At 33.6% G+C, this 26,648-nt stretch overlaps 1 protein-coding gene across 1 annotated transcript; it reads right to left on the reverse strand.

Annotated features, from left to right (window-relative positions):
• Window positions 1-656: 656 nt before the first annotated feature.
• Window positions 657-6,242, reverse strand: LOC120075594 (probable metal-nicotianamine transporter YSL7). Its single transcript, XM_039029131.1, has 6 exons — window positions 5,578-6,242; window positions 3,170-3,327; window positions 2,980-3,077; window positions 2,369-2,503; window positions 2,091-2,280; window positions 657-1,976 (listed from the first exon to the last, which is right to left on the reverse strand). The coding sequence occupies exons 1-6, from the start codon at window positions 6,008-6,010 to the stop codon at window positions 879-881; spliced, it is 2,112 nt and encodes a 703-aa protein (XP_038885059.1). The 5' UTR covers window positions 6,011-6,242; the 3' UTR covers window positions 657-878.
• Window positions 6,243-26,648: the final 20,406 nt, after the last annotated feature.

The raw sequence follows: 26,648 nt of genomic DNA on the forward strand, positions 1-26,648 counted from the left end.
AAAGGATAAAAATTAAAAACGATAACACTTATATTACAAATTAACAAAATTAAATTCATTTTCACCAATTAAATTTCTTGTCAAAATCTTGTCAAACAGAGAGTATTTTAACTAGATTGTGTTACGTGACAATGGTGTTTCTATGCCTTTGCTTGTGGAATCAACTGGCAGGGTCCATATAGTGAGTATGGTGGGCACTAATGGTAGATAGTGGCATTGTCCTCTCCCCAAGTGTTGAGATTATCTTAAAAATACTTCACAGAAGGTTGGATAGATGTTGAATTGAATTCTCCATATTTCAGTTTGAGTCAAAATTATAATTGCAGGATAGGCATTATCACATTTCCAACAAATTTAAACATGTTTGAATCCTTATTTTCTGGTTATAATATTTTTAGTTCACATAATCACTCAGAATTTATTTTCGCCAGTTATAAAATTGCTTTCTTTATACAAATATTTGCTCAATTTGAGAATTTTGTTATATCCATTTCTCGAAATATTTTTCAGTTATTATTTGTTGATAGTGTGTACTTTTTGTTAGAACACCAATCAACTTAAAAGCTTAAGTTAATTAGTTATGATAAATTTAATTTTACCATTCTAATATCATGACAAATCAATAATTAGCCCTTAGCGATGAGTTAGGTTCAACATTGACCAAAATTAAATTCATTTTCCCAGAGAACAACTATTTATAAATATTTTGACAATACATGTGAGAGAGTTCATATACATATATGATAATTACAGGATGAAGCACACTATTTATCTAAACATCAAGGAGCTGTTTGAGTAGCTTATGCACTCAGACAATAAAGCTATAAACACTAAATATATTTGGAACATTACCTTCTGTTGTGGGTGTGAACAAAGTTTCATGATGCTAAGAAGTTATCAACCTTAACATTTGTAGTCCTTGATAGAAACTTCATGCAAATAGGAGGCTTAACTCCAGCCAAAGCAAGGATGGAGCTAGGCAATGTCCATATACCATCTCCACATATCAGACCAGACGCGACCGCAGGTGCAAAAGCCTCGGCTTTAGCCTTGTTGATCTTTTCCCACACAAACAATATCAAGCTTCCAAGGCACATGTCAATGGCAAAATATGAACCGATATAGAACGGAATCGCCATTGCCATAGGTATTGGAATATACTGACTTGCCTTCTTCCCTGATAAGTCTCTTATTAAATTTATCACAATGGCTGCTGCAAAGAACCCATAGCATAGGGAGAGACAATTCTTTGGTAGACTAGAGAAGCCCTCGACCGCAAGAAGAGCCATGTTACGGTAGACCGTTGCATACGGTGCTGGGTAAGCACTTTCAGGCTGTCCAAGATCATCAAATGCCTTATAGAACAGCCAAAATACACAGGGAGATATGATGCATCCCATCGCTGTGCCTACCACTTGGCTCACGAACATCGATTGTGGCGAGGATAGCGTCATGTATCCAGTCTTGAAATCCTGCATTAGATCAGATGCCGTTGAGACAATGTTCATCATTACTCCACAAGCTGCTAGGCCTGCAACGACACCACCGTGTGTGGCACCAGCCCATGCTCCGATCGTGAAAATGGCGAGCTTTCCATATGTAGATGCAAGGGACCAATCGGTCAACCCGGCACCATAAGCATTGCAGAAAGCTAGTACTGGTGCAATCACGTAGATGACAAGTATATAATACCATTTCAGCTGTGAAAAGATGTGTGGCAAAGTAGCTATGGATACGGCTGCAATCGCAACATAACCTCCGATGGCAAACCACGAGGGAATCTGATCTTTGAGGAAGAGTTGAGTCCTCCGTTTGTCGTCAAAAGATACATCGGACGTTGAAGTAGGGGAACCATCTGAGACTGGGATTACATCTCTTTTCTTCAGCTGACGGTGTAGACCAATGAGAGTTGTTGCCAACACCTTTACAAAGTTGTAAACCCCATCGCCCAGAATCAAGGCAATGGAGATAAACACCTAAAGCCACAAACAGAATTACAAAGGAGCAAGTTAATATTATAATGGTAAGAGCTTTTAGAATGAAAATTTAAACTCGTTAGAGGATTTTTTTTTTTTTTTTTTTTTTTTGACCTTGTAGCCTTGAAGACCATGAAAGCTGGAGAGAGGAAGCTCAGCACTGAACCAATCTCCCTTTCTTTTCTCGATGAGAGGCCACATTAAACCCCATGAAAGAATTCCTCCAACCAACACAGATATGTTGATGATGTACGGACAGATCATTCCCACTCCAACATACGTTGCAGAGAAATCAAAATAAAATCTGCAGCAAGAAGTGAGTGTTTTTATCTTTTTAAATTAACGTTGTCGGAAACTGTATTTATTGGTGAGAAAGAAGGTATAAAAAGTACTTGTTTTTGTAAGCTTTGAGGCCAAATGTAGGGAAATTGACAAATCCACAGTCATCTCCGGCAGTGAAGAACCATTGGAAGAAGCCCCACAAGAAGCTGAATGAGAAAAATTTTCCAAGCGTCCTCACTTGCTTCCTGTAACGTAGGAAATGCACCAAAATTATAAAGTATACTTAAAATTTGATTGGAAAAGTCGTATTAATTTAGGGGTTGTTTGGCCAACTCATTTCAATAGTAAACACTATTGAATTTTGTACGTTTATCAAATAACTCAATCTCCTCTTCTTTTTATACTTTTCACATCTATTGACGAATTTCATATTTTTCCCTATCTCTACTTTTTACTTATCGAGTAATTCTACCTTCCTTTATTTACTTTTCACAATAAACTCTATCTTAAGACCAACACTCTAAACACAAATTTACTAATCCAACATATTAACACTAGACTTATTAACTCTACTCGGTGAATTAAATGACCCCTTAAATTAAAGTGGTTCAAAAATATTAGAAGAGCTTACTTGTTATATGAAATGGAATATAAACAAACCAATACGAATGAACACGAAAAGAATACAAAATTGAAGCAATGCGTAGAGAGTCTGACTCACTTGGCTAACTTGGCTCCTCGAGGAGTGTGGAAACTGTTGATAAGATGTGCTGTGGCAGTACCACTTGGATAAGTCAACTTGAAATCTATGATCATTATCTGAAAGCCAACCATAAGAAAATTAAAAAATCAAAGCACGGCAAGTTGGTTCTGTCTAGATTATGCAACTTCGATTTTAAATTTGAATATACCTTCCGTAAAGGAACAACTGAGAAGAGGCCGAGAAAGCTGACGATGAAAAGAAAACCAATTATCCATCCTAACGAAGGGTTCTTGAAGTCATTGATATCGGCTGATGCTAGCTTACTAATGCGCTGACTCAGTCCAAATAGATAGCTCCCGAAACCTCCTGTTTGAGTTCCAATTACATCAGGTACATATCTACATTTCTCATAATAACATATACAAACCAACTATACTATTTGATTTTTTATTTTTTGTTTTTAAAATTAAACCTAACACTTCTTCCGCTTCTAAATTTTTTGTTTTGTTATCTACTTTCTACCAATGTTTTCAAAAATCATGCCAAATTTTGAAAACTAAAAAAAAGTTTTTTTTTAAAAAAAATCTGGATAAAAATTCAACTTTTGTACTTGAAAGATGCAAAATATGATAAGAAATTAGAAGAAAATAGACTTAATTTCCAAAAACCAAAGATAAAAAATTACACAAACGAGACCTAATTTTCGAAATCATTTTCATGTATTTCAACCTTAAGGTTTTAAATTCAAATAGTTTAAACATTTCTTTAATCATTTTCATTACTGTTTTCTGAGTTGTTTTGTCACAACTACAGCAGCCAAGAGAAACAGCCAAAAATATATTAGGGCCCTTGTACATCGGTGAATTCAGCAAATGTATTTCGACCTGAATATAGGAACCTATTTGGCAAGTTGACAATTTTTTCCTTTCTCGAAGAAAAGGAAAAAGAAAAACTTATTTTTCTAAAAGCCTTCTTTTGCACTCGATAGTTATTTTTTCTTTTTTTTTTTCTTTTTTTTTTTTTTTTTTGGAACTGGGTAGTCAATACTTTACTCACCATGGGCCATGTTTATGCCCACCTTAAAGATTCCTCGAGAGAAAAAGAATAAAATATATAATATAAAAAAATGGCTAAGAAAAGCATTATCTTTGTTTATTCAGAGAATCTTTTCTTCAACACAAGTGAATTCTATATTGTTTTATTTGGTATCAAACTTTCAATTTTCTAAACAACTTTAACTTTATCATTCTTTTCGTTTCTTTATTTTCAATTACATCTTTATCGCTCCATAAATAAAGAACAAAACGTTCAAATTTAATTTTCTCGTTATTTTTGTCTCATCCATAGAACCTTGAGGGTTTGATTTTCATTTTTTTTTTTTTCATTTTCTAAAATCTATTTTCCAAATTAATTTATTTATCTTCTATGGCATTTGTTTTCATATGAAAAAATTGTTTTCCAAATTAATTTCTGATGTTATTTTCTTTATTTTTTTTATATTAAAAATCATTTTAATTTTTTTTATTCAATTTAATTTTCTAATTTATTTTCTTTTATTTAATTTTCAAAAAAAGTATTTTATTTTTCTAACCAAAAGAAATTATATTTCAACATTATACCTTTGTCCGTTCTTCCACTGTTCCATATAATGAATATGCAACACCTTTATATATAAAACAATAACGAAAACCAGAAAAATACTGCTTTTGTTGTCTTCTTTTTAATATTGGAAAAAAATTTTAAATTTTATTTGTTCAAGTTTATTTTTAATATTAAAAAATGTTTTTGTTTTAAACACTATTAATTTATTATTATTATTTTAAAATAATAAAATAATAGGACCCATTTTCGTCATCAGTACATTAAATTCTAAGTTGAAACGAAAGAATGTCACTTTCTTTTAATTTAATTTCTAAAATTTATCTTTTTTACTTATTTTTCTTGGTTGAGGGTATATTATTAAAATGGTGGTCAACAGCGTAAATAAAGGATTTATAACTGTTTTGGTGTTTTTTAATACAATTATTAAAAAGGGTTTATTATTAATGGTTTGCACAGTCTAAGTCAAATGACTACTATTTTATTCAATGGTGTTATCTGCACGGTGCAAAATTTAGAAGAGAATTCTTAAGATCATCGAAAGCATTTGAAGCATAGAGTGGAATTGTGAAAGTTGTGAAGTCTATATAGTGGTAAATTAATATGACATAACGTTAATGTTTTTTAGTTGTGGAACTATAAATTTGTTGGATCAAACGACTCCTTTCAATTCCTAATCCTTCTATTCTTTGGCAAAAAAAAAAAAAAAAAAAAAAGTTTAATCACTTAAGACACCTATTTATAAGATAAATATTTTTTTTATCACTAACATGATCATAATAACGTTTAGAAATAGGCTTTTGATCATTTTTATTCCACCTTTTTTTTTCTGAAAAGATGTTAGAAATTGATTCAATTCTTCAACAAAAAGAAAGAGGAAATTAATTAATTAAGTATTTAGGTTTTGAATGATGAAAATTGGTAGTGGCAGAGCAATCTCTGTTGCATCTTCCGAAATCGAAACCCTAACTAAGAAGCAGGGAAAAGAAAAGTGAAAGTAAAATCAAAAGACCGTACCGCTGAAGGCGATGCCGGAGGAAGCAACAACACAAGTCTGAATCACGGTGTTCTCCTGGCGAGTGAAAGGTTGTTTCAGTAAACCGGATTTCTCCAGAAGTTTGGTCCATGTCTTCACGAAGAAAAAGCCAAGAAGACCGGCGGAGACATTGAGCGAAGGAATAATACCGGTAGTCAAGTTGAGCTTCATCACGATGAAAGTAAACAACACGCTCAGTCCAAAGCTCACCGCAAAAGCTCTCACCGTCAGCTGCTTCTGCCACGACGGTACCTCTTGCGCTTCGAAAATCCTCTCAACCGACATCGATTCCTCCGCCATTACTAATCCTTGGTTATCTCCTCTCGCTCTCTTGCTCTTCTGATTCGGATCCAACTCATCGAGCTTCTCCTCATCTTCCTCCATATCCCTCTGATCTCTGCCGTTTCGATCCATCTGAGAATGAAAGAGATGAAGGAAAGATGATGGATCTGGCTATGGATGTGAGTATTTATGAAGATTCAGCCGCCATTTCCTTAATTTACGCAGTTTGACAAGCTGTTAGGGCAGTGGAAATGAGAAGTTGATCTGTGAATCATATGGTGTGAAGTGAAAGAGAGAGCGATAGACGAAAACGAAGGATGGCGTTGATTTTGAATTCCAATATGAACACGGACGCAAAACCAGCGATTTTGTGGAAATTGATTTTGAATTTTGGATCGATTAAATTATAAAAAATGCCCATCCCTCAAATTTTAAAAATTTCAAAAGTATCCCAAATCTTTAAAAAATAGTTCAAATAATATCCTTATCATTAGTTTTGGATTAAAACAATAAAATTTTTATTTCAAAATACCAATGAACTTTCAAAACTTTTCAAAAATATCATTAACTTAATAAAAGTTCAAAAATATTTTCATCGTTAGTATTGAACAAAAATCATTAATTTTTCGTGACAAAAATGACTTTAAAAATAAAAATAAATAAATAAATGCTCATATTGATCAATTTGTTTGAAGTTAAGTTCGAAAAAACCAATTTTAAAATAAATTATATAGATATCTTCACTTTTTTCATATACGTACTCTCGTATTTCTCTTAGTTTTTTAATTTTTAGCTTACATCAATGTTATCAACAATCAAAATAAAAATAACAAATTTTAAGTTAAAACATAAAATACCATAAAATTCCAAAATCAAAATCTCCTCTTGAAACATACTAAAGTGGTACGTAATATAGGTACTCTCATATTTCTCTTGATTTTTCAATTCTTAGTTTACACCAATTTTCTCAACAACCAAAACATATCAAAGCACTGCGATGCTGAAGGCCCCCTCACGCGTATCAAATAGAGAGGATGCAGCGGCGCTGAGCATAACTGCAATTCTTGCGTAGCAGATTGTCTCTATGAATGACGTGTGACACAAATGTCGCAACACTTGTGCAACATTGTGCCTCCCCTTGCTCGATTTCACTGTTTTACCTCCCATTACTTGCTAATTGCTCCATTTAAGCCCGAATTGCATCTGAAACATCCCGACAACTTCTTTTGCTCATTAACCTATAAAAACCAATATAATTTAGGTTGATGCTTTTTTTTATTTGACTATTTATCGTTTTGGTATGTTCTAAGAGGAGATTTTAATTTTGGAGTTTTATGAAATTTGTGGTATTTTATGTTTTAACTTAAAATTTTGGTTTTTATTTTGATTGTTGATAAAATCGGTATAAGCTAAGAATTGAAAAATTAAGAGAAATATGAGAGTTGTAATACGAAAAAAATGAGAATATCTATATAATTTATTTTAAAATTTGTTCTTTTCGAACTTAAAAAAACTTCAAACAAATTGATCTAACATTTTTTGATTTTTTTTAATTTTTAAAGTCCTTTTTATCACGAAGAATTAACAGATTTTGTTCAAATACTAATGATTGAGGTATTTTTTTAACTTTTATTAAGTTAAGGATATTTTTAAAACGTTTTAAAAATTTATGGGTATTTATAAAATAAAACTTTAACCATTTCTAACCAAAATTAATGATAATGATATTTTTTTAAGTTTTCAGGGATATTTTTATAATTTTGAAAACTTCAAAGACATTTTTCCCCAAAATATAAAGTTTAGGTGCAATTTTTTATAATTTAACCTTTTGGATAATTATATATATATATATTTAGTTAAAAGAGAACTAGTGAATGCCAAGTTGACGTTGCCAATTTGACTCGTCATTTCAAGTGGGAAAAGAAATGATGATGAAACTGAAAATACTTAAAAATTAATTAATCAAGGGGATTTTTTTGTTTGCTAAATGCCACTTATTTATGGTTAAAAATCATTTTGAATTTTTAAATTTTCATAAAAGTAAGGATATAGTCTCTAAATTTTTATTTGTAATGTTTTAATCTATGAATACTTAATTTTATAATAATTTAATCCATAAACTTTATTAGATAACAATTTAACTTTTATATTTTAAGATTTGTAACAATTTAGTATTTAGTGTAGAAATTATTGTTAAAATTTAATGAGATTTCTTATCTAAATAAATCGATAAACTAAGAAGAAACTCGATATTTTTTTTTATAAAATATAAAATTTACATCATAAAATAATAAAAATTAACATCTAATTTTGATAATTTTTCTTACATAAGAGATTAAATTGTTATGAATTTAAAAGTACAATGGCTAAATTATTACATACTAAAGTTCAAGATTGTTATAAATTTGAAAATAAGAACTAAATTATTATAAACTAAAATTTATGGATTAAATTATTATTTCGTGAAAATTTAGAGACTGAAAGTATTTTTTAATCTTTATTTATTTATTTATTTATTCAAACTTCTAAAAAATATTTATTTTATTTTATTTGTCTGACATCAACCAAAATTTTATTTTATTCACTAAAATATATAAATTATAAACCTTCCGTTTTGTAATTAGATTTTTTTCTCTCTTTTAATTTAAATACTATTTTGTTATTTGGTTTTATTTTGATTTTTGAACTTTACAATGATTTATACTTATCTTTAAATTTTTAGAGTTATTTGTTTCGTGGTATACATATATTATATTTGTTTTATAGTAATATAATTATAATTCGGCTATTTTGGGTTATTGTTAATAATATATTACAGATTATTTAGGAATTATGTAGGTAGTTGTTATGCTGTTAATATTTTTAGTCTTAATTATTCTCTCTTCCCTTATTAGTAATATATAAATACACCAAATATTCACTTTATAAAATAAATAATGGAGAATTTAATTTTTTACCATTCACGCATATGGGGCATCTCAAGGATTGGATGCATTTTTAAGATTATCACGTGGGGCATTTTTAAAGTCCACTCTAATACTTAAGTCATAAAATAAAAAGAAGTTTCAAGTATATATTCAATTTTAACTAGGAGAATGTACTTATCTACTAAAAAGTCTTCATGGTATATTTATAAGATTAGGTTTCGAAATTCATTTAGAATATTGTTCAGGCTTCACTGGACTGCAGGATTCGGATGAGATATTTCCCAATAATCCTTGCTCGGATTGACCTCGGTCTGATCAAGGTCGAGTAGTTGGAATGGGCTTTGGCCCATTTTCACTCTTTTTCTTGGACCTTCTCTCGAGCTTAATGTGATGTTTTTGGCCCGAGTTCTTCCTCTCGAATTTTTTATTCTTAGGAAACTTTAATCTTTGGACCAAAATTACCCACAACAGTCTTTTACTTTAGTTAATTGTTTCTTAGAAAGAGACCGCGGGTATTTTTGTTTACTCAATATTATATTGCAGGCAGAGTGTGAAATGTGTTCATTAAAAAAATGTAAAATTTAAATATATGGCTTTGAGATATATGGATGTGTAACTATTTAAGAGATTCAAATTAATGAGTAACTTTAAATGATTACAATTAACTTTTATGATATATATATTAATTATAATATAGAAAGAAAATCAAATATTTAACATCAAAATCAATAATATGAATTTTATGTCAATTAAATTTGGTTCATATTGAAAAAGATAATATAAATCTTGACTAAATTTTTTTCCACGAGATGAGGGAATTGCAATTTTTCTCGTGGTGGGTCTTCAGTCGACTAAAGTTGGAGTATGGAGATGATGACAAGAAGAGAAAGAGAATTTTTTTCAAATATATTATTTTCTTTTAGATTTTCTTTTGCCAATATCGATTTTAAGTGATATGAAAAATGGTTACATTATTTTGTCCATGAGATTGAAACCTATTTTAAATTCTCTCTTAATTTTAATTTCAACTAGTACATATTAATGTTTGAAAAATACTTGCATAATGAGTTGCATCCATTTTTCAGCTCACTTTAATAGTTCAACTTAGAGTGGTTACTTCTTTTCTAAATTGGTTAGATTGGAAAAAAATAAGTGTCATCTATGATGCATTCAAATATTATTTTTAGTTTGTTTAGATTAATTAATTTTTTTGTATATATAATGATAAATAAATAATTGGCAATGATTATGAGCTGAAACATTAAAAGGTTTACTTCCAGTTAAGTTTCTAAATATGAAGAATTGCAACTCTTCAAGAATCAAAGCCACCAAGAGACATAATATATCTGAAATTTTACACTCATCCACGTAATTAAATCTTGAATTTTAGTTTCATCTACATAATTAATCTTACATGTCTTTATTTAATTTCATGTATTTACATTTATGAGAGTAGTTGAAGGGTATTAGATGAATGTAGTCAATATAGGTGAAAGGTTTCATTCTTTCATGGTATCCTTTCAATTAGTTTAAATAGGGTTGTAATCTCCATATTTTAAAAAAAAAAGACTTTGAATGTGAATGGAATTTTCTTAGAGTTTATTCTCTCAAGCTTTATGCTTTTCTTTGTATTCTTGTGTTTAGAATACATGTTTTAGAACTTTCAACCTAGTTTGAAGTTAGGAACAAATTCTCATTTCTTCTTGATCATCGATCAATCTTCCAAACCAAATCTGTTTAGCTTCTGGGGTTACTTACCAATTACTTAATCGGGGTTATTCTTATTACTGTCGTGGAGGTTCACCTGGAATAAGGGGATTCTCAAACATGATTGAGGTAGTTCCCTTTATCATTTGGTAGCAGAGCTTTGGCTCTAAAGAAATTATATCTTTACTTATTTTTCTTTCTGTGTCATCTTTCTTTTATTAAATCACTTTTCCTATTCCCATCTTTCTTGTGACTCTTCATCTTCTCATTTATTTTTCTTACTTCATACATTAGTGACCTTTCATCTTCTTTTATTTCCTTCATATGCCAATATACTTGCTGAAAAAATTAGAAAAAAAAGAAATTTTCTTTTGCATCTTTCCATATTTTTTTTTAAACTTCAAGATTTTGTTGACTTTTACATTCTAAACTATATTGGAATTTCTTGCATGATTCTCATAAGAATACTATAAAATTTGCTGAAGTTTGAGATACTAGAAGTCTTATGATATGCCTCATCGAAGAAGAAATTGTCATGCAAGTTACGGCAGTGATGATAATTTTTGGAAGAGTCTTACAGAAAGTTCGGTTGAGTTGCATCAGTCCATTGATTACATAGGCCATTTGAATGTAACGTTGAAGTTGCAAAAGCTAGCAAAAAAGAATCATGTCATACGAACTATTAAAAATCAAGAAGATAGTTCATTTCCAGAAATTGATCAACCAATTCCAAATGATGGAGTTCATCCACAAGTCAAAAAGGAAGATTCCAACTGTGATGATGTTGAGATGAAGTGAGTGATCATCAAAATTTGGGAGAAGAATAAAAAAGTAAAGTCGTTAAAGAGAGTGAGGAAATATTTGAAGTATGTGTAAAGAATGAGATCACAACCAATTCTCTAACAAAAGTGAAAACATCATGGAGTCTAGAAATTAGAAGATAGTGAGGAGAGAGGAAGATTTGGAAATGTAAAATCTTGGGTTTTAAACCTTGAAAGCTTTTTAAGCTTTGTTTCTTGTGTGTTCTTGAGATAGAATGCATGAATATTTGGAGCATTCAAGTGAGGATTGATTTGTCTTACTTGTGGAGTTCTTTGAAGATCAAGGGTTGATGGAAATGTCAAGTTTTGTCCGATCCTTGGTTTATTAGATCATCTAACCTATCTTAGCGGTTGAGATCAAATTGGTTTTCAGGTTTGTTAGGGTTGAGTTCTTTGGGGCCTGTTTTTCAACATGGTTCATAGATCTCACGTCCAAGGGTTCCTTAACATTTTGGTATGAAAGCTTTGACTTTAAACAAATTATATCTTTTCTTGCTTTCCTTTCCATTCCATCTTTATTTCATTAAATCATTTTGTCTATTCTCATCTTTCTTGTAACTCTTAATTTCTCATTTATTTTTCTTACTTCATACACTAAGCTTGCTGGAAAAAAAATGGTTGTTAAAGAAAAAAAAAAGTGTTAGATTTTGTGACTTTTCGCATTCTAGGCTATATTAGAATTTCTTGCATGATTCTAATAAGAATACTATAAAATTTGCTAAATTTTGAGATACTATAAGTCTTATGATATGTTTCACAAAAGAAGAAATCATCGTGCATTCGATAGTAGTGATGATAATTTTTGGAAGAATATTCGAGGAAGTTTGGCTGAGTTATGTAATTCGATGGATTACATATCTCAATTGAGTGAAGAGATGAAGTTGCAAGGGCAAGCAAGGAAGAAAGTCACACAATCTATTCCAAATCTAAGAGATTGCCCGATTCTTCAAGATGACCAACCGATTCCAAATGATGGAGACCACTCTCAAACTGAAAGCAAAGATTCCAATGGTGAGGTTATTCAGATGAATGAGGGTGATCTTCAAAGTTTGAGATATGAATTAAAAGGTGAAGTGATTATGGAAAATGAAGAGAAATTTGAAGTATGTGTTGTGAATGAGACCATAACAAATTCTCTAGAGAAAAAGGGACAATGTGGAAATTGAGAAAATATCAGAAAGTGAGACATGAGAGTCAAAAGAAAAAGAAGATAATGTGATTAAGAGTGGAAGTGAAGAAAAATATTCATGTGAGAAAAATCATGGGAGTAGTTTTCCAACTAACGTTCCTTCTGTAAGAATAAGCAACATGTATGCTAAAACAATTTGGATCTTAAGCACTCTAAATTTCATTAATTTTAAAAATAAAACATGCATGCAAATAACTTTGAAATTAAGGTTGAGTTACAACCTTTGTAGCTCTAAATTGACCACCAATTTCATTGAATCCCCTCACGAACCAGTCGTGAACCACCATGAATGTCTTCCCGACTATTCTCCAGCTCGGTTCAGTTCGAGCGATTTAAGGCCCGATTTACTTGTTTCGAACCGATTGACTATTATTTTGTAATAATTGGATTTTTTAAATCATTTAAATTAACATAAATGTTATATTAATTTAATTAATTGTTTAGGTGTCCAATCTTGATCCAATAATTATTTTTTAAAATTATGCATTTGATGTATGATTTATATTTATTATTATATATCATAATGTATGCCATATAGTAAAAATCCCACCATAGGTTATGCATTTTATTCATGCATCATTTATATTATAAATGTTATAATATATTGTTACATGATTTTATTTTATAGCATGTGCATTTATCATATAATATAAGAGTTATACTTATATGCTTGCATGCATTAATAACATAGTCATGCATCATTTATATTATAAGAGTTATAATATATAGTCTAGATGAATGGATACAATGTATGTTATTAATTATTTCATTACTTGAATATATAAGTATTATGTATGTTTAATAATGAAATTGAATTGCATGAAGCATGACATTACCTTAGGTAATTTATAATTGTTATAATTTATTAAGTATGTCAATTAAATGCAATTGAATGGTTTTAATTTATTTCATTTTTTATAAAAGTTATAATTAAATTAAACTAGTAATTAAAATCAATAATTCATAGTTGCATGCAAACCGTAGGTTAAAATCATTTTTTTAAATAGTTTTAAAATATGATTCACATAGACCTAAATTCACTTTTTTAATAAGATTAGAAATTAAGTTTAATCTTTTAATTAATTTAATATAATTAAATTGATTCTTAATTAAAAAGATTAAACTTGTAACAAATGTATTTATAAGGGACCTTTTGTCTAAGGTTCGTTCTGTCTAGGATGGGGTATTTAAGTTGATGGAAATGTAACGCCCCTACTTGGGATCTTACCTAAAAAAGTGAATTAGATAGATTTTGTCACATCTCGCCCCAGACCACCCTCCGAGCCTGGGAAAGGGCGTGACTGATAGCAGTTATCAACCCTTTGGTTGACACTTACTGCCTAATAACTCTTGCGGAAATAACTCTGATACCAATGGATAAATTCAATAACCAACCGATTAAGTCAAGGAGGCAAACAATAATGGATTAAGTAGGCCCATTTTATTACAACAATGTAACGTTCATTCAACTCCAAGACTTAAGTGTATGTTTACAACAACTGTAAAACTCTCTGAAAGTGTAACTGTGGCTTGTGGCAGATCTTGACCTTAGCAGTACCCTGGAACTCTTCACCTTCCGCTACCTGGGAAGAAAAAACATGAATAATGGAATGAGCTTTTACAAAGGTCAGTGAGTGGTAAGCAACTTCTAGAGTCTATTTCAACTCATAAATAAAAAGCATATCACGAATACGAGGTTACATTCAAACCTCCGCCTTGAGTGAGTCTGTTCTCAACTCTATCTACACGCACAGTAGATAGTTAAACCGATAACTACTTAGAATGAGTATACTGTCTACCTACACATACGGTAGATAGATAACTGTTACTAGCTACAACGCTTACTCTTTGTGTTCCCTCTTTCTCCTATGTGCATATAGCTCCCCGCTCATGGGCTCAGAAGCTAGGCCCGTCGGCCCTCTGATCATCCCATACGAGGATCCTCCTACAGGCTCAGGAACTAGACTTCTCGTGTCCCCTGACCATTCCGTGAGGTTTTGCTTACGAGCTCAGGCACTAGGTCTATTAACCTCCTGATCATCTCGATCACATAATCTTATTCTCAAGCTAGATACTCATTCAAAACCTAAGCATATACAATTACTCTAAAAGATATGCTTTAAGACTTAAAGGAGATTACCACTCACCGTGGTCATTTAAGAACTTTTCTCTCTAGAAGTTCCTTGGTCTTCTCGAGCTCCTCTTTTGAACCCTAGATTCCAGATTCAATTTAAAGCTCAAACTACTCATAGTTTTAAGCTTTATCTCGAGTTACCTCCTTCTACAAATATGCTCTAAAATGTTTTAGGAAGCTTACCTCAAAATATTAGCTCATAACTTCTCGTGGTTTGGCCGGAAACATCAAAACATCAAGACTGGCTCAGCTTACCCGACAACTCAACTCTTCGGTCTTTTCTTCATTCTCCAGCCCGATTCCTTAGAGATTCTTCTCTGGAAGCCCCACCATGAAAACTAGACTCTTTTAGCTTTCAAGGCTTTGAAATCACATCAAACACACGAGTATTCTGGGAGAACTCCTCTTCCAAAGTTGATGCTACTTTCTGACCTTTCTGTCCAACAGCATCTCCCTTCTTGGAATCTCTTGACCAACGCATGGTCTTACCATCAACGCATAGCCTCCTCCCAATACACTCTTCTTTATGTCCTTTGAAAAGAATCAAGTTCTCATCCGAAGTCCTTAGCCCTATTTATAGGTGTCCAAAAGCTCTCCAAGATCGACACCTCCTTATCCAAGTGTTTCCTCCTCACACTACCAATGCAATGTTTCATCAACGTAATCTAAGTGTCCTTCCCCTACATAGACAATGCAAGGGGGCTTAATTTGCATGTCCTTTTATGCATCCACCTCAATTGCTTAAGGCTTAAGGTTTCCTCCCAAAAAGATACATGTTTGATGACGTCCTCTATGTGATCTCATCCTTCATATGCGTCCACAAACTCTTAGATATTCAACGCATAGTGCCATCAATGCATAGTCTATAATCAACGCATAGCAAGCCAACTCACTTAGTCACCGCAAGTCCTAACCATCGCAAGAGCCAGCCACCACCAATGCATAGGATGGTCGCTCGTCTTCGACGCATGGCTCACTAGGTATCATCGTAAAGCTCGCTTGGCATGGGCGCATGGCGCTTGGCATAGGCGCTGGTCACCGACGCATAGGCGTGTTGCATGGGCACTGGGCATCGCTCGTAGGGCTCGCTCGGCCGCATGGGCACTCGACGCATAGGCCGGGGTGCTCGATGCATGGGCGCTCAACACATAGACTGGGGTGCTCGACGCATGGCCGCTCGACAGGGCGCTTGATGCATAGGCTGGGGTGCTCGATGCATGGCCGCTCGACAGGGCGTTCGACGCATAGGCTGGGGTGCCCGATGTATGGCCGCTCAGCAGGGCTTAGCAAAGGCACTCGACGTATAGGCAGGGCGCTTGACGCATAGGCTGGGCGTTTGACCGAGGCGCTCGACGCATGACTGGGTGCTTGGTAGTGCTTGGCCTGCTCGACGCATGGTTGGGCGTTTGGCCGAGGCGCTCGACGCATGGCTGGGCACTTGGCAGCGCTTGGCCTGCTCGACGCATGGTTGGGCGTTTGGCCGAGGCGCTCGACGCATGGCTGGGCACTTGGCAGCGCTTGGCCTGCTCAACGCATGGATAGGCATTTGGCCGAGGTGCTCGACGCATGCCGCATGCCTTGCTCATGTCCTCGCCTACCTCGTGCACTCTCGCATGCCCGCGTGCCACCCTAATGCATCACCCTCAGCTACCTTCCTTCAACCGCATACCACCCTCCAACGCATCCCTTCAACTTTTTTCCTCCACCAACGCATACCATCACTAATGCATCCATCATAACTCTTCCAACACATCCATTGAGTCTAATGCGTTGGTCTAACCTCCAAGGCATGCGTCACTCCCACTTCAAATTCTCCATTTTTCCAAGTAATCTCTCCAAGATCTTGTGGCCAATGCATAGCAATGCCTAGTCCAACACTTAGTCAATTTTCACCAGTTAAAGCTTAACTTAAAGCTACTCAAGGAAAATCTATTCAACACTTAGAAATTTTCTTCACTTCAACATAGGGTTTAACTTTCACTTAGTTAATTTCCTTAACCATCTGCTTAAGTAGGGAAAATGGAAATCCGAGTTTCACAGATTTGTTACAAGTATGTAATGGTTGATTAAGGTTTATTAAAGTGTTTAATAAACATTAATCAAAGTTGTTTAACCATCCAAAGTAAGTATTACTTTTGGGTAAATTAAACAAACAGTTAGTTAAAAATCAATAGCCGGATTTTCTTAAGTTAAATTACCCTAGATAAAACACTCAGTGGGAAGAAAATAGGGTATATGATACTTCATTTTACCTTTTCACGTTTCTCCCTAAAAATTCACACATGAGATCTATACTCGACCTCGAGGCACTTTTGCTTGTATTTCCCTACAAATGGTGTTTGTATAGATCAATATCAAGGTGAATAAAGAGAGCGTTTATAGTAAGTGAGAACGGAACGTGTGTCAACTTATCCCTCGGTCTCTCTCATTAGTTAGTAGCAAAGTTTCATTCTTGACCTCGAGGCACCTTTGCTTGTGTCCCCCTATGGATAGAATTTGCATGATTCTTTACCTCTAACTCCAGTAATGGATAGGATTACTTTAGTTTTTTTTTCTAATCGATTTTTCCCTACGGTTGGCTCATTGGGGCGGAACTCTAGAATCTAAAATGAGGGGTTACACTTACAAGAAATGTTAAGCGAGTTTAAGAATTTTTAGACTGAACAATGGTGACTGATAGTTGCAATAACAAGGAGTTGTTTTATCTATTGGTTGAGATAGTCTCATTTCAATGAAGGGACACCTAATCACCCTACGGTGTCTTTTATCCTGACTCACTGAAACATCATTGCAAAATAGATATCACTTAGGGCACATTAGATTATTTTTCTAAATTTGATTGATTTTTCAAAATGGGTTAATGCAAAGACTATATAAATAATTTATATAGTTTCAGCGATTTATTAACTATGACTTTCGTGACACTTAATTTGCTCACCACCGACAAACTGAAGGGCGAAAATTATACAACTTGGAAAAACACAATCAACATGATTTTAATCATTGATGATCTCCATTTTGTCCTTATGAAGGATTGTCCTCCTATTCCTGCTCCAAATGCCACTCAAAATGTTCAAGAGGCATACGAGCACTGGACACGAGCAAACGAGAAGGCCCAAGCGTATATCTTGGCAAGCCTTTCATAAAACTTTAACAAGAAGCATGAGCCCATGATCACTGCTCAATGAGCTTTAGACTTTTCAGTCCTTAATGAAAAGCAAGAAACAAAAGGGAGAGGCAAATGTTGCCTCATCCTCAAAGAAATTATACAGAGGATCGTTTTCTGGAACTAAGTTTTTGCCTTCTTCTTTCGGCACCAAAAAGTGGAAGAAGAAGAAAGGTGGAAAAGGGAAAGCTAACCCACCAGTTGTTGCTTAGAAGGCAAGAAGGCCAAAGTTGCAAAGGGAATCTGTTTCCATTGTAACCATGAGAGACATTGGAATAGGAACTGTCTTAAGTACTTGGCAAAAAAGAAAATGGCCAAGAAAGGTAAATGTGATTTACTTGTATTGGAGACCTATTTAGTAAAGAATAATGATTCTGCTTGGATAATTGATTTAAGCGCCACTAACCATGTTTGTTTTTCATCTTAGGGAATTAGTTCCTGACGGCAACTGGAAACTGGAGAGATGACGATGCATGTTGGAACTAGACAAGTCGTCTGAGCTATGGCAATTGCAGGGCTCAGACTCTGCTTACAGAAATCTTATATTTTATTAGATAAGGTATATATGGTTCCAAGTTTAAAAATGAACCTAATTTCTATAAAATGTCTTCTTGAACAACATTACTCTCTTAAATTTCAAATGAATAAAGTGTTTATTTAAAAGAATGAAGTACTAATTTGTTGTGCTAATCTTGAAGATAATTTATACGTGCTAAGATCGTTAGCAACTAAAGCCCTCATTAACACTGAAATGTCTTAAACTACAATAACTTAAAATAAAAAGCTTAAAATTTCTCCTAAAGAAAATGACTATCTTTGGCACCTAAGGTTAGGCCATATCAATCTCAATATGATTGAGAGATTGATCAAGTATAGATTTCTAAGCGAATTAGAAGAAAATTCTTTATCAGTATGTGAGTCATGTCTTGAAGGCAAAATGACTAAAAGATATTTTACTAGAAAAGGTCATAGGGCCAAAGAATGCTTAAAACTTGTACATTCAGACCTCTATGGTCCGATGAATGTTAAAGCAAGATGAGGGTTTAAATATTTTATCACTTTTACTTATGATTATTCTAAATATGGGTATATTTATTTAATGCAATAAAAGTCTAAATCCTTTGAAAAGTGCACAGAGTTTAAGGTTGAAGTTGAAAATGCATTAAATAAAATGATTAGAACATTTTGATCCGAACGAGGTAGAGAGTTTTTGGATCTTACATTCTAGAACTATTTGATAGAAAATATAATTGAAGAAAATCGAACACGAGGATTTCCATGAGCAGTGGAATAGATCATTCCAAATTACAATCATGTATGAACATACCAAATTACAGTCGTAAACAAAACATACAGTTATGCATTCATTACAGAAATTACAGCATGATAACTACAAATGAAAAAGGAAAATGCTACAAACATTTTTAGACTCGTCTCCACGCTTCTTGCTCACGAACGCTTGAACACAGCAACCTCAAAGCTCAAACAACACGACTACTCTGCAGCACGAACACCATGCACTCGACCTCTACGATCACCTCGGTCACGAACATCCCAACAACACGAACGGTCTCCACAGAACCTTGACGGCATCGAGTTGAGTATGACACCGCCAAGAAGGGTACCTTGGTATTCTCGGTGTGAGAATCCAGAGGGTGGGCTCTGTTTGGACTTGATTTAAGGTAGAAGAAGAAGGAAACAACAATCGTGTACACGATTGGGCAAATGGGAGAAGGCTGAACCTGTCGTATAGGTTGATGCCCAATCGTTTAGCAAAAGCTAAGCAGTCGTTTAGAAAAAGTTAAGCAACGTTTAGTTCATCGCTTAGCAAAGTGTCTGTCGCCTACAAATACTACAAGATCATCTAGCTCGTTCAAGCTATCGCTTAGTAAATCGGTATTTACTTGACAACTTCCGTGAGTTTACGATAAAGAAAAACTTAAATCTCAAAATCAATATTGACAAAAATCTTACTAAAATTAGGAAAACATTTTTTCTTTTATCTCACGGTTACCATGAACCACCAATAACCTCTCACTCGATTGGTTATTAGAGAAAAAGATTTAATTATCCAATAATTAATATTATTATAAATATAAATGATAACCAACTTATCATACTATATTTATAACCTCTAGTTTTAATATTTCATCTCATGAAATATATAAACCATAGTTCTTTTTCTATTCCATGGCACTTAATGTAAATCTCATTTACATTAATCCTCCACTAGATGTATCTCATCACCATACCGATCATATCAAATATAATTGAATTACCTCTTGTCAATTTGAACATTTTAAATCAACATTAGGAACTAATCCTCAACTGAATCCATTAAGCTACCAAGAGAACCTTATGGACCTGTTGCTCGAAGCTCCAATGGTACGTGAATAACTGACTAAACTCTTTATCACAGGATCCACCATCCGTTAACTACCAGACACTCCACTAAAGACTGACAGCTAAACTCTCCTTACCACGGATATATTATGTGTCCATCTTAACCAATCAGAAGTGCGACAACCCTTCATAGATCGCTCGTAAGTACAGTTGTGCCAATAATCGTTATGCCCCTGTAGTTACATCTAACTCCTTAAGTACCACTAATCCCTCTAATGAACATAAGTCATAGTCCTACTATGAATGAGTCCTCTCTTCCAAAGAGAAGTTGTGGCCACTATGTTCAAGCCCCGAAATCAGCCCTTAAGGGAGCAATCTCTTTACTTATCCTTACTTTGGGAAAGGAGTGAATTCCATCTTGTGGATTGAGTTCCCAGCTCCCAGATCAAACAAGTCCCCAAAAAGGTAGGCATGTTGAGTTGGCAATTTGGCCACTCTCACCCATACTAATCAAAGGATCGCCCTCAAAGGCAAGAGTTCCCAAAACACTCAGGATTGAGGTTGTGTTTGTTGAATGGACACCAGCATGCAGCGGAACGAAACAGGATCCATAAGCATTCTAATTCATTAATTTTGGTTGAAAAGAAACATGCTAAAAACAGAGTATAATGGGTTTCATGAACATACCTTGGCCGAACCAACGAAATCTCCATTTTCAGCTGCAAAATCCTCTGAATCCTTATGTAGACCACCACAAGATCTTCCCTACTATCCTCTTGGTGCTCTAGATTGAGTTGTAGGACTCAAAATAAGCGGGAATCAAAGGGAATATGGAGAAATCTCACTGAACCGAACCCATTGAAGAACACCTTGAAATTTTCAGCAAAAATTCAGTCGGTTCATCATGCCTTTCTTCATTCAAATCTCTTCAATATATTGCAAACTATCATGCAAAGAGATGTATTGCATGGGATGCAACTCATGCTTGGAGTAAATAAAAGAATGAGGTGGGTTCCTTGTAAGCTAGTTGAAGATGAAAAACTCATTTTCAAGTTTGTGTGATTTTACAATTTCTAAAAATCCAAAATTGATTTTTAAATCATATTTTATTTCTAAAATCAAAATTTATTAATTTTACAAATTAATTTCATAAATTAATTTTCTAATAAAATAAATAAAATAATAATATTTTAAACAATTTAAATAATTCCTAATTAATTTAATATCTATATTAAATTAATTTTTACACCAAATTCATCTTCATATATTAAATCATCTTTAAATATATTTTCTCCAATTTCGTTTGATTCTAATTTGAACGTTTCAAATTAACTTATCACGCTACTCTAGAGCTAATCCATTTCTGAGCTAATAGGGAGATCTCATGGACCTATAGATCATGGGCTCCAACGATCCGAGATTAATCAGCTAAACTCATTAGACCGATCTAATCCCCATTCGTTAACTAATGGGTCACTTCACTAAAGCCCATAGTTGAACTTCCCTCACTATAGATATATTATGTCCACTCGATATAACCATGATTAGTAAGTTAATCCTTCACAGATTGTTCGTAATAACAGTTGGGTCAAATATTTGTTTTACCTCCGAAATTACCTCTTGTTCCTTAAGTCCCCACTGATCCCCTAATGAACAATTTTTTTGTGATCCAATCACAAAACCGAGTCCCTCTCATGCCAAATGAGAGGGCGGGATCCTTTTTTCAAGCCCAGAATTAGCATTTAAGGGAACAACCTCTCTACTATCTCTAAAGCGGATAGGAGTGAATTCCCTCTTGCACCCTATGTTCCTAGCTATCTATCCAGTCTCACCCCTGAAATGGCAATCATATTGAATCGGCGAGTCAACCCTCACCTATGCAAATCTAAGGGCAATCCCAAATAAACAGGAGTTCATAGTTAGCTCAGGATTAAGGTCAAGTTACCTAGGTCATCACTTTGAAATAGTCAATTTTAAACAGTGAACAGTGTTATAAAGTAAGAGTGACTCATTTTATGGTCTGATCTTATACAAACTCTTTTGCACAAGGACACCCCCACTCCTCATGTCCAACATGAAAAAATTAGGATCACTTCGTTTGTAGCACTTTACAACTCCTTCTAACAACTACAGAGCAGGCTATATCCAATAGTGTTACCAGAATAAGGTACCGTACTATAGATCATTTTGACTATTTACTCGAACCTGATCCACCTTTATGTCTCCACATAAAGTTGAAGTACTCATCCAATAGTCAAGGGACTTTTAGGTTTATTGGATTTCTATTCAAGCAATAGATCTATTCAATAACACCTTTATTGAATTTTCAAAATAAGCTCCATTGTTTACATACCACGAGTTTTAAGATATAAAACCTAACAAACTCCCATTTGGACTAAAACTCTAGTGGTAACTTATACATCCGATATATAAGACTGAGTTTCTGAGTTTTATAGATAAATACAATAAACTAGGGCATCCCATACCCATCTTTTACCATTCAGTATCTCTATACCCGATATTTCTCCCACTGACCCTAGGTTATCTGGTATTCCTAGTCCTACTAGGTAATTCTCAAACACTTTAGCCAAGAGAATTATTGTAAACATTTTAGTATACAATAGGCTTTAGATAAAACTATAAGGGGATTGCATCTTAATCTCAATAATGGCCAAGAAGCACACTTTCCTCCCACTACATTGAGGTACTCTCAACACTTTGAGCAAGATGCATCTAACCTGTCTCAACAACTCTTTGTTAACAATCAGATCTAGAAATCTTTAAACTTTCTATACTTTGATCTAGCCATTTAGATATCTGAATATCTACAAATGGCATTTAACAATTTGATTCTCAACAGAGGTTACTAGAACAAATATAATTTTTGAAAATGAACAGTTCATTTAATACAAAAATATATACAATTTGTTCTATACAAGTTTTACCAATTAAAAACAAGTAGCAACTTCTCCCGCTAGATGAGCTGAGCAAATGGTCCCAGGGTCAAGTTAGCCTTGTTACCTTTTCTCTGCTCTCTTTTTTACAAGATATTGAGGGCAGTGTCTCCTCCAGTGCCCTTCATCATTGCAGTAGAAACAGTTCCCTTTGCAGCGCTATCCTTGCCTTTCAATCCAATAGGCTTCTTCTTTCCTTCCCCTTTGCCTTTCTTCACAAAAATACTCTTATTCTTTGAAGAGGAAGCAACTTCAGACTTGGAGGACATTGCTCACTTCTCAGAAGTAGTAATATTTACTTCTGGCACCAGACTCTTTGTTCTCAACATTATCTGGTAAGCCTGTAGCTCATTGAGTAGAGTAGTCAAATTTTATTCATTAATGCATTCAAAATTTGTAGAAAACTCTTCAAAAGAGATTCTAGAATAAAACCAACTTGACTTCTCTCGTTCATGACAGCACCATTTACTTCTACCATATTAAAGTGGACCATCATGTCTAGGACATGTTCACAAACATTGGTCCCCACTTTGATGCGACTATTGTAAACGTACTTAATGGCATCCCTCACAGAGATTCTATAATCTCTTTGGCAGTACTCATATCCTCATGCTTCTTTTGTCCACACATCAGATAAGCTGGTGAGGATATAAGCACAAGCTATATCATTAGCCTTGACCCATCTGTCATATACATCCCGAACATTTCGGTTTGTGTTAGAGTTAGGAATGGGAGGACAGTCCTCAGTCAAGAAAAACCGCAAATTGTCTATCACAAGTATCGTATTCAAATTTGATTTTTATTTCACATAATTATCCCCAATAAATTTATCTGATGCCAACACTTGTATTAATGAACTTGTCATTCTAAAATTTTATATCCAATCAAGTTTTAGCAATTTTAATAATTTACCCAAAATTATTCTTTTGCAACGATACTACATCAAGACATACTTGACTAAATATTACCTCCAGAATAACTCATATTCCGATAGTCATTTAGGTACCGCTTTTGGTCAGACATTTTTAACACTTAATAATATTGTAAATGTAGACTCGCAATTTTCGGATCTTATAGAACGGACGGAACTATAAAACCCTATTCATTTTACTGAAGCCTGGGTTGTTCCGAATCCTATGTTACAACCCTCTGTGGGGATAGCCGTCGTTAAACAACTAGCAAAGGGCCGCATAAAGCTAACCAGTAGGCGCAACATAAGAATCTCAAGGTTTAGGATATGTTGACACATTTCCTTCACCCACTTACTATGAACTACTTCCTCCGTTCACCTTGGTATTGACGCATACATCTGCTCTCCGTTGGGAGTTACTTCCAGGGTGACACGAAGCGTCATACGAATCTCATGGTGTGAACTATGTGGAGACGTGGCAATTGAAATCATACACTTGATTTCTGTTCAAACAACTTTCCCTCATTCACCAAAGTCTAAATTTAAGCTAAAAAATACTCTTCATAGGGAGGTCACTTCTAGGGTGACACGAAGTACCGCTTAAATCCAGACTGTGCATTCTTAGGGACGCGAGAGCTAAGAATAACATACCGCATATGTTATTAATCTCCCGCTGAAGTTTTCTAATAACTCTATCATATAGAAGTTATTCACTACCACTAAAGAGTTCTAATGTTTGGGTAACATTATACTTAGGTTCTTTTCCGGCTAAATAAAAATAACCCTAAGTCTATGTGGTTTATCCATGTATAACTCTTATAAATGGACTTAAGCCTACAATGTCTAGGTGATAAACGCTTTTATTACCTTACATCGCTCACGGATACTCATAAAACTGGTTACCAACTTTCAATTATTCGGCCATAATCCCCAGGTAGGAGGTGTTCCATAGACCGTCAACTTAAATACCCCCAACCTTCGACAGGATTATATACTGGTTGAATTTGTAACCCTAGTTTTACAAGTTTAACGACCTATTTTAACTAATTAAAATAAATAGTTAACCTACGTGAGCATGCAGTTGTTCTTCGTTATGGATTTTAAACGTCTACCCAGATAAACGTCTCACCTATGCAAATCTAAAGGCAATCTCAGATAAACAGGAGTTCATAGTTAGCTCAGGATTAAGGTCAAGTTATCTAGGTCATCGCTTTGAAATAGTTAGTTTTAAACAGTAAACGGCGCTATAAAGTAAGAGTGACTCATTTCGTGATCCGATCTTGTACAAACTCTTTTGCACAAAGACACCCCTACTCCTCATGTCCAACATGAGCGAATTAGGATCACTTCGTTTGTAGTACTTTACAACTCCTTGTAACAACTACAGAGCAAGCCGTATCCAATAGTGTTACCAGAATAAGGTACCCAACCTTATCCATGTACTATAGATCATTTTGACTATTTACTCGAACCTGATCCACCTTTAGTTAAAGAGTTTAATTAATTATCCAAATATCGTTGGAGCTTCAATCTACAGGTCCATAAAGTCTCCTATGTAGTTCAACAGGGATTTAATTAAGAATTCATTTTGGATTAATTTGAATTGTTCAAATTAATTGAGAAAATTAATTATATATGATATAATTAATTAAATTAATTATATATGATATAATTAATATAATGTATTTGATACATTATATATAAAGTATTTTGAGAAGAATTTGAATATGATTCAAATACTAATTACGTGAATGAGATTCATATAATTAAATTTAATATAAATATGATTTATATTAAATACCATAAATAGTTGAGAGAAATTAAATGTTTGGATTGATTCAAATATTAATTATATGGATGAGATTCATATAATTGAATTAATATAAATGTGATTTATATTAAATGTCATGTATTGTTAAGAGAAAATAAAAATATAGGTTATATTGTATTTGATACAATATAAAACTATAGGTTATATATTATATTTGATATAACATATAGTATATATACATATAATAAGATTGTTATTATGTATATTATTATTATTATTAATTTAATTTGATTAAATTAATTTTAATTTAATTAAAGGGAGGGAGGTACAACTCCCTCCCCTAAATTCTCTGACAAAAACGTGCAAATGGGTATGGTTGGATGGTATTTTCAAAGTATTCTCCCAATTTTTGTGGATCTTAAAAAAAGGGTTCTCAGTTGGCTCTCTGATGAAAATTGACAAAGAAGAGTTCTCTGGAAAAAAAATTTCTTCCCCTCTCAATCTCCTTCATTCCCTCTTCAAAAGAATTGAGCAGAGCCCCCACCTCCTGCTCAATTCTAATCCTAGAGAATACTAGAGGGTTCTCAAGTAGTGGTGCCTAATTGAGATTTCATTTTGGAGATTAATTGTGATTTAGATCAAGAGGGATAACGTGAAGAAGTGTTCTTCAAAGGTAAAATTCTTCTTCCTTTTTTTCTCCTCAAATTGCATGTTGTAGTTTTAAGTTTTAATGCATATCCTTTTATTGTTGTTCTGTACTTTATTAATTCTATGGGGAAAAAAAAAAAAAAGAGAGAGATCTATCCCTTCTTCCGCATTAAAATCGTCAATGGTTCCCCTTCAGTTGA

The sequence above is a fragment of the Benincasa hispida genome, chromosome 4, assembly GCF_009727055.1.
Source record: "Benincasa hispida cultivar B227 chromosome 4, ASM972705v1, whole genome shotgun sequence".
NCBI lineage: Eukaryota > Viridiplantae > Streptophyta > Magnoliopsida > Cucurbitales > Cucurbitaceae > Benincasa > Benincasa hispida.

Coding starts and splice junctions, on each gene's coding strand:
- LOC120075594 (XM_039029131.1), bottom strand. CDS start 6,010: ATGGATCGAAACGGCAGAGATCAGAGGGATATGGAGGAAGATGAGGAG. Junction 3,328..5,577: donor CTCCGGCATCGCCTTCAGCG/GTACGGTCTTTT, acceptor GAACTCAAACAG/GAGGTTTCGGGAGCTATCTA. Junction 2,504..2,979: donor CGAGGAGCCAAGTTAGCCAA/GTGAGTCAGACT, acceptor CCTACGTTACAG/GAAGCAAGTGAGGACGCTTG.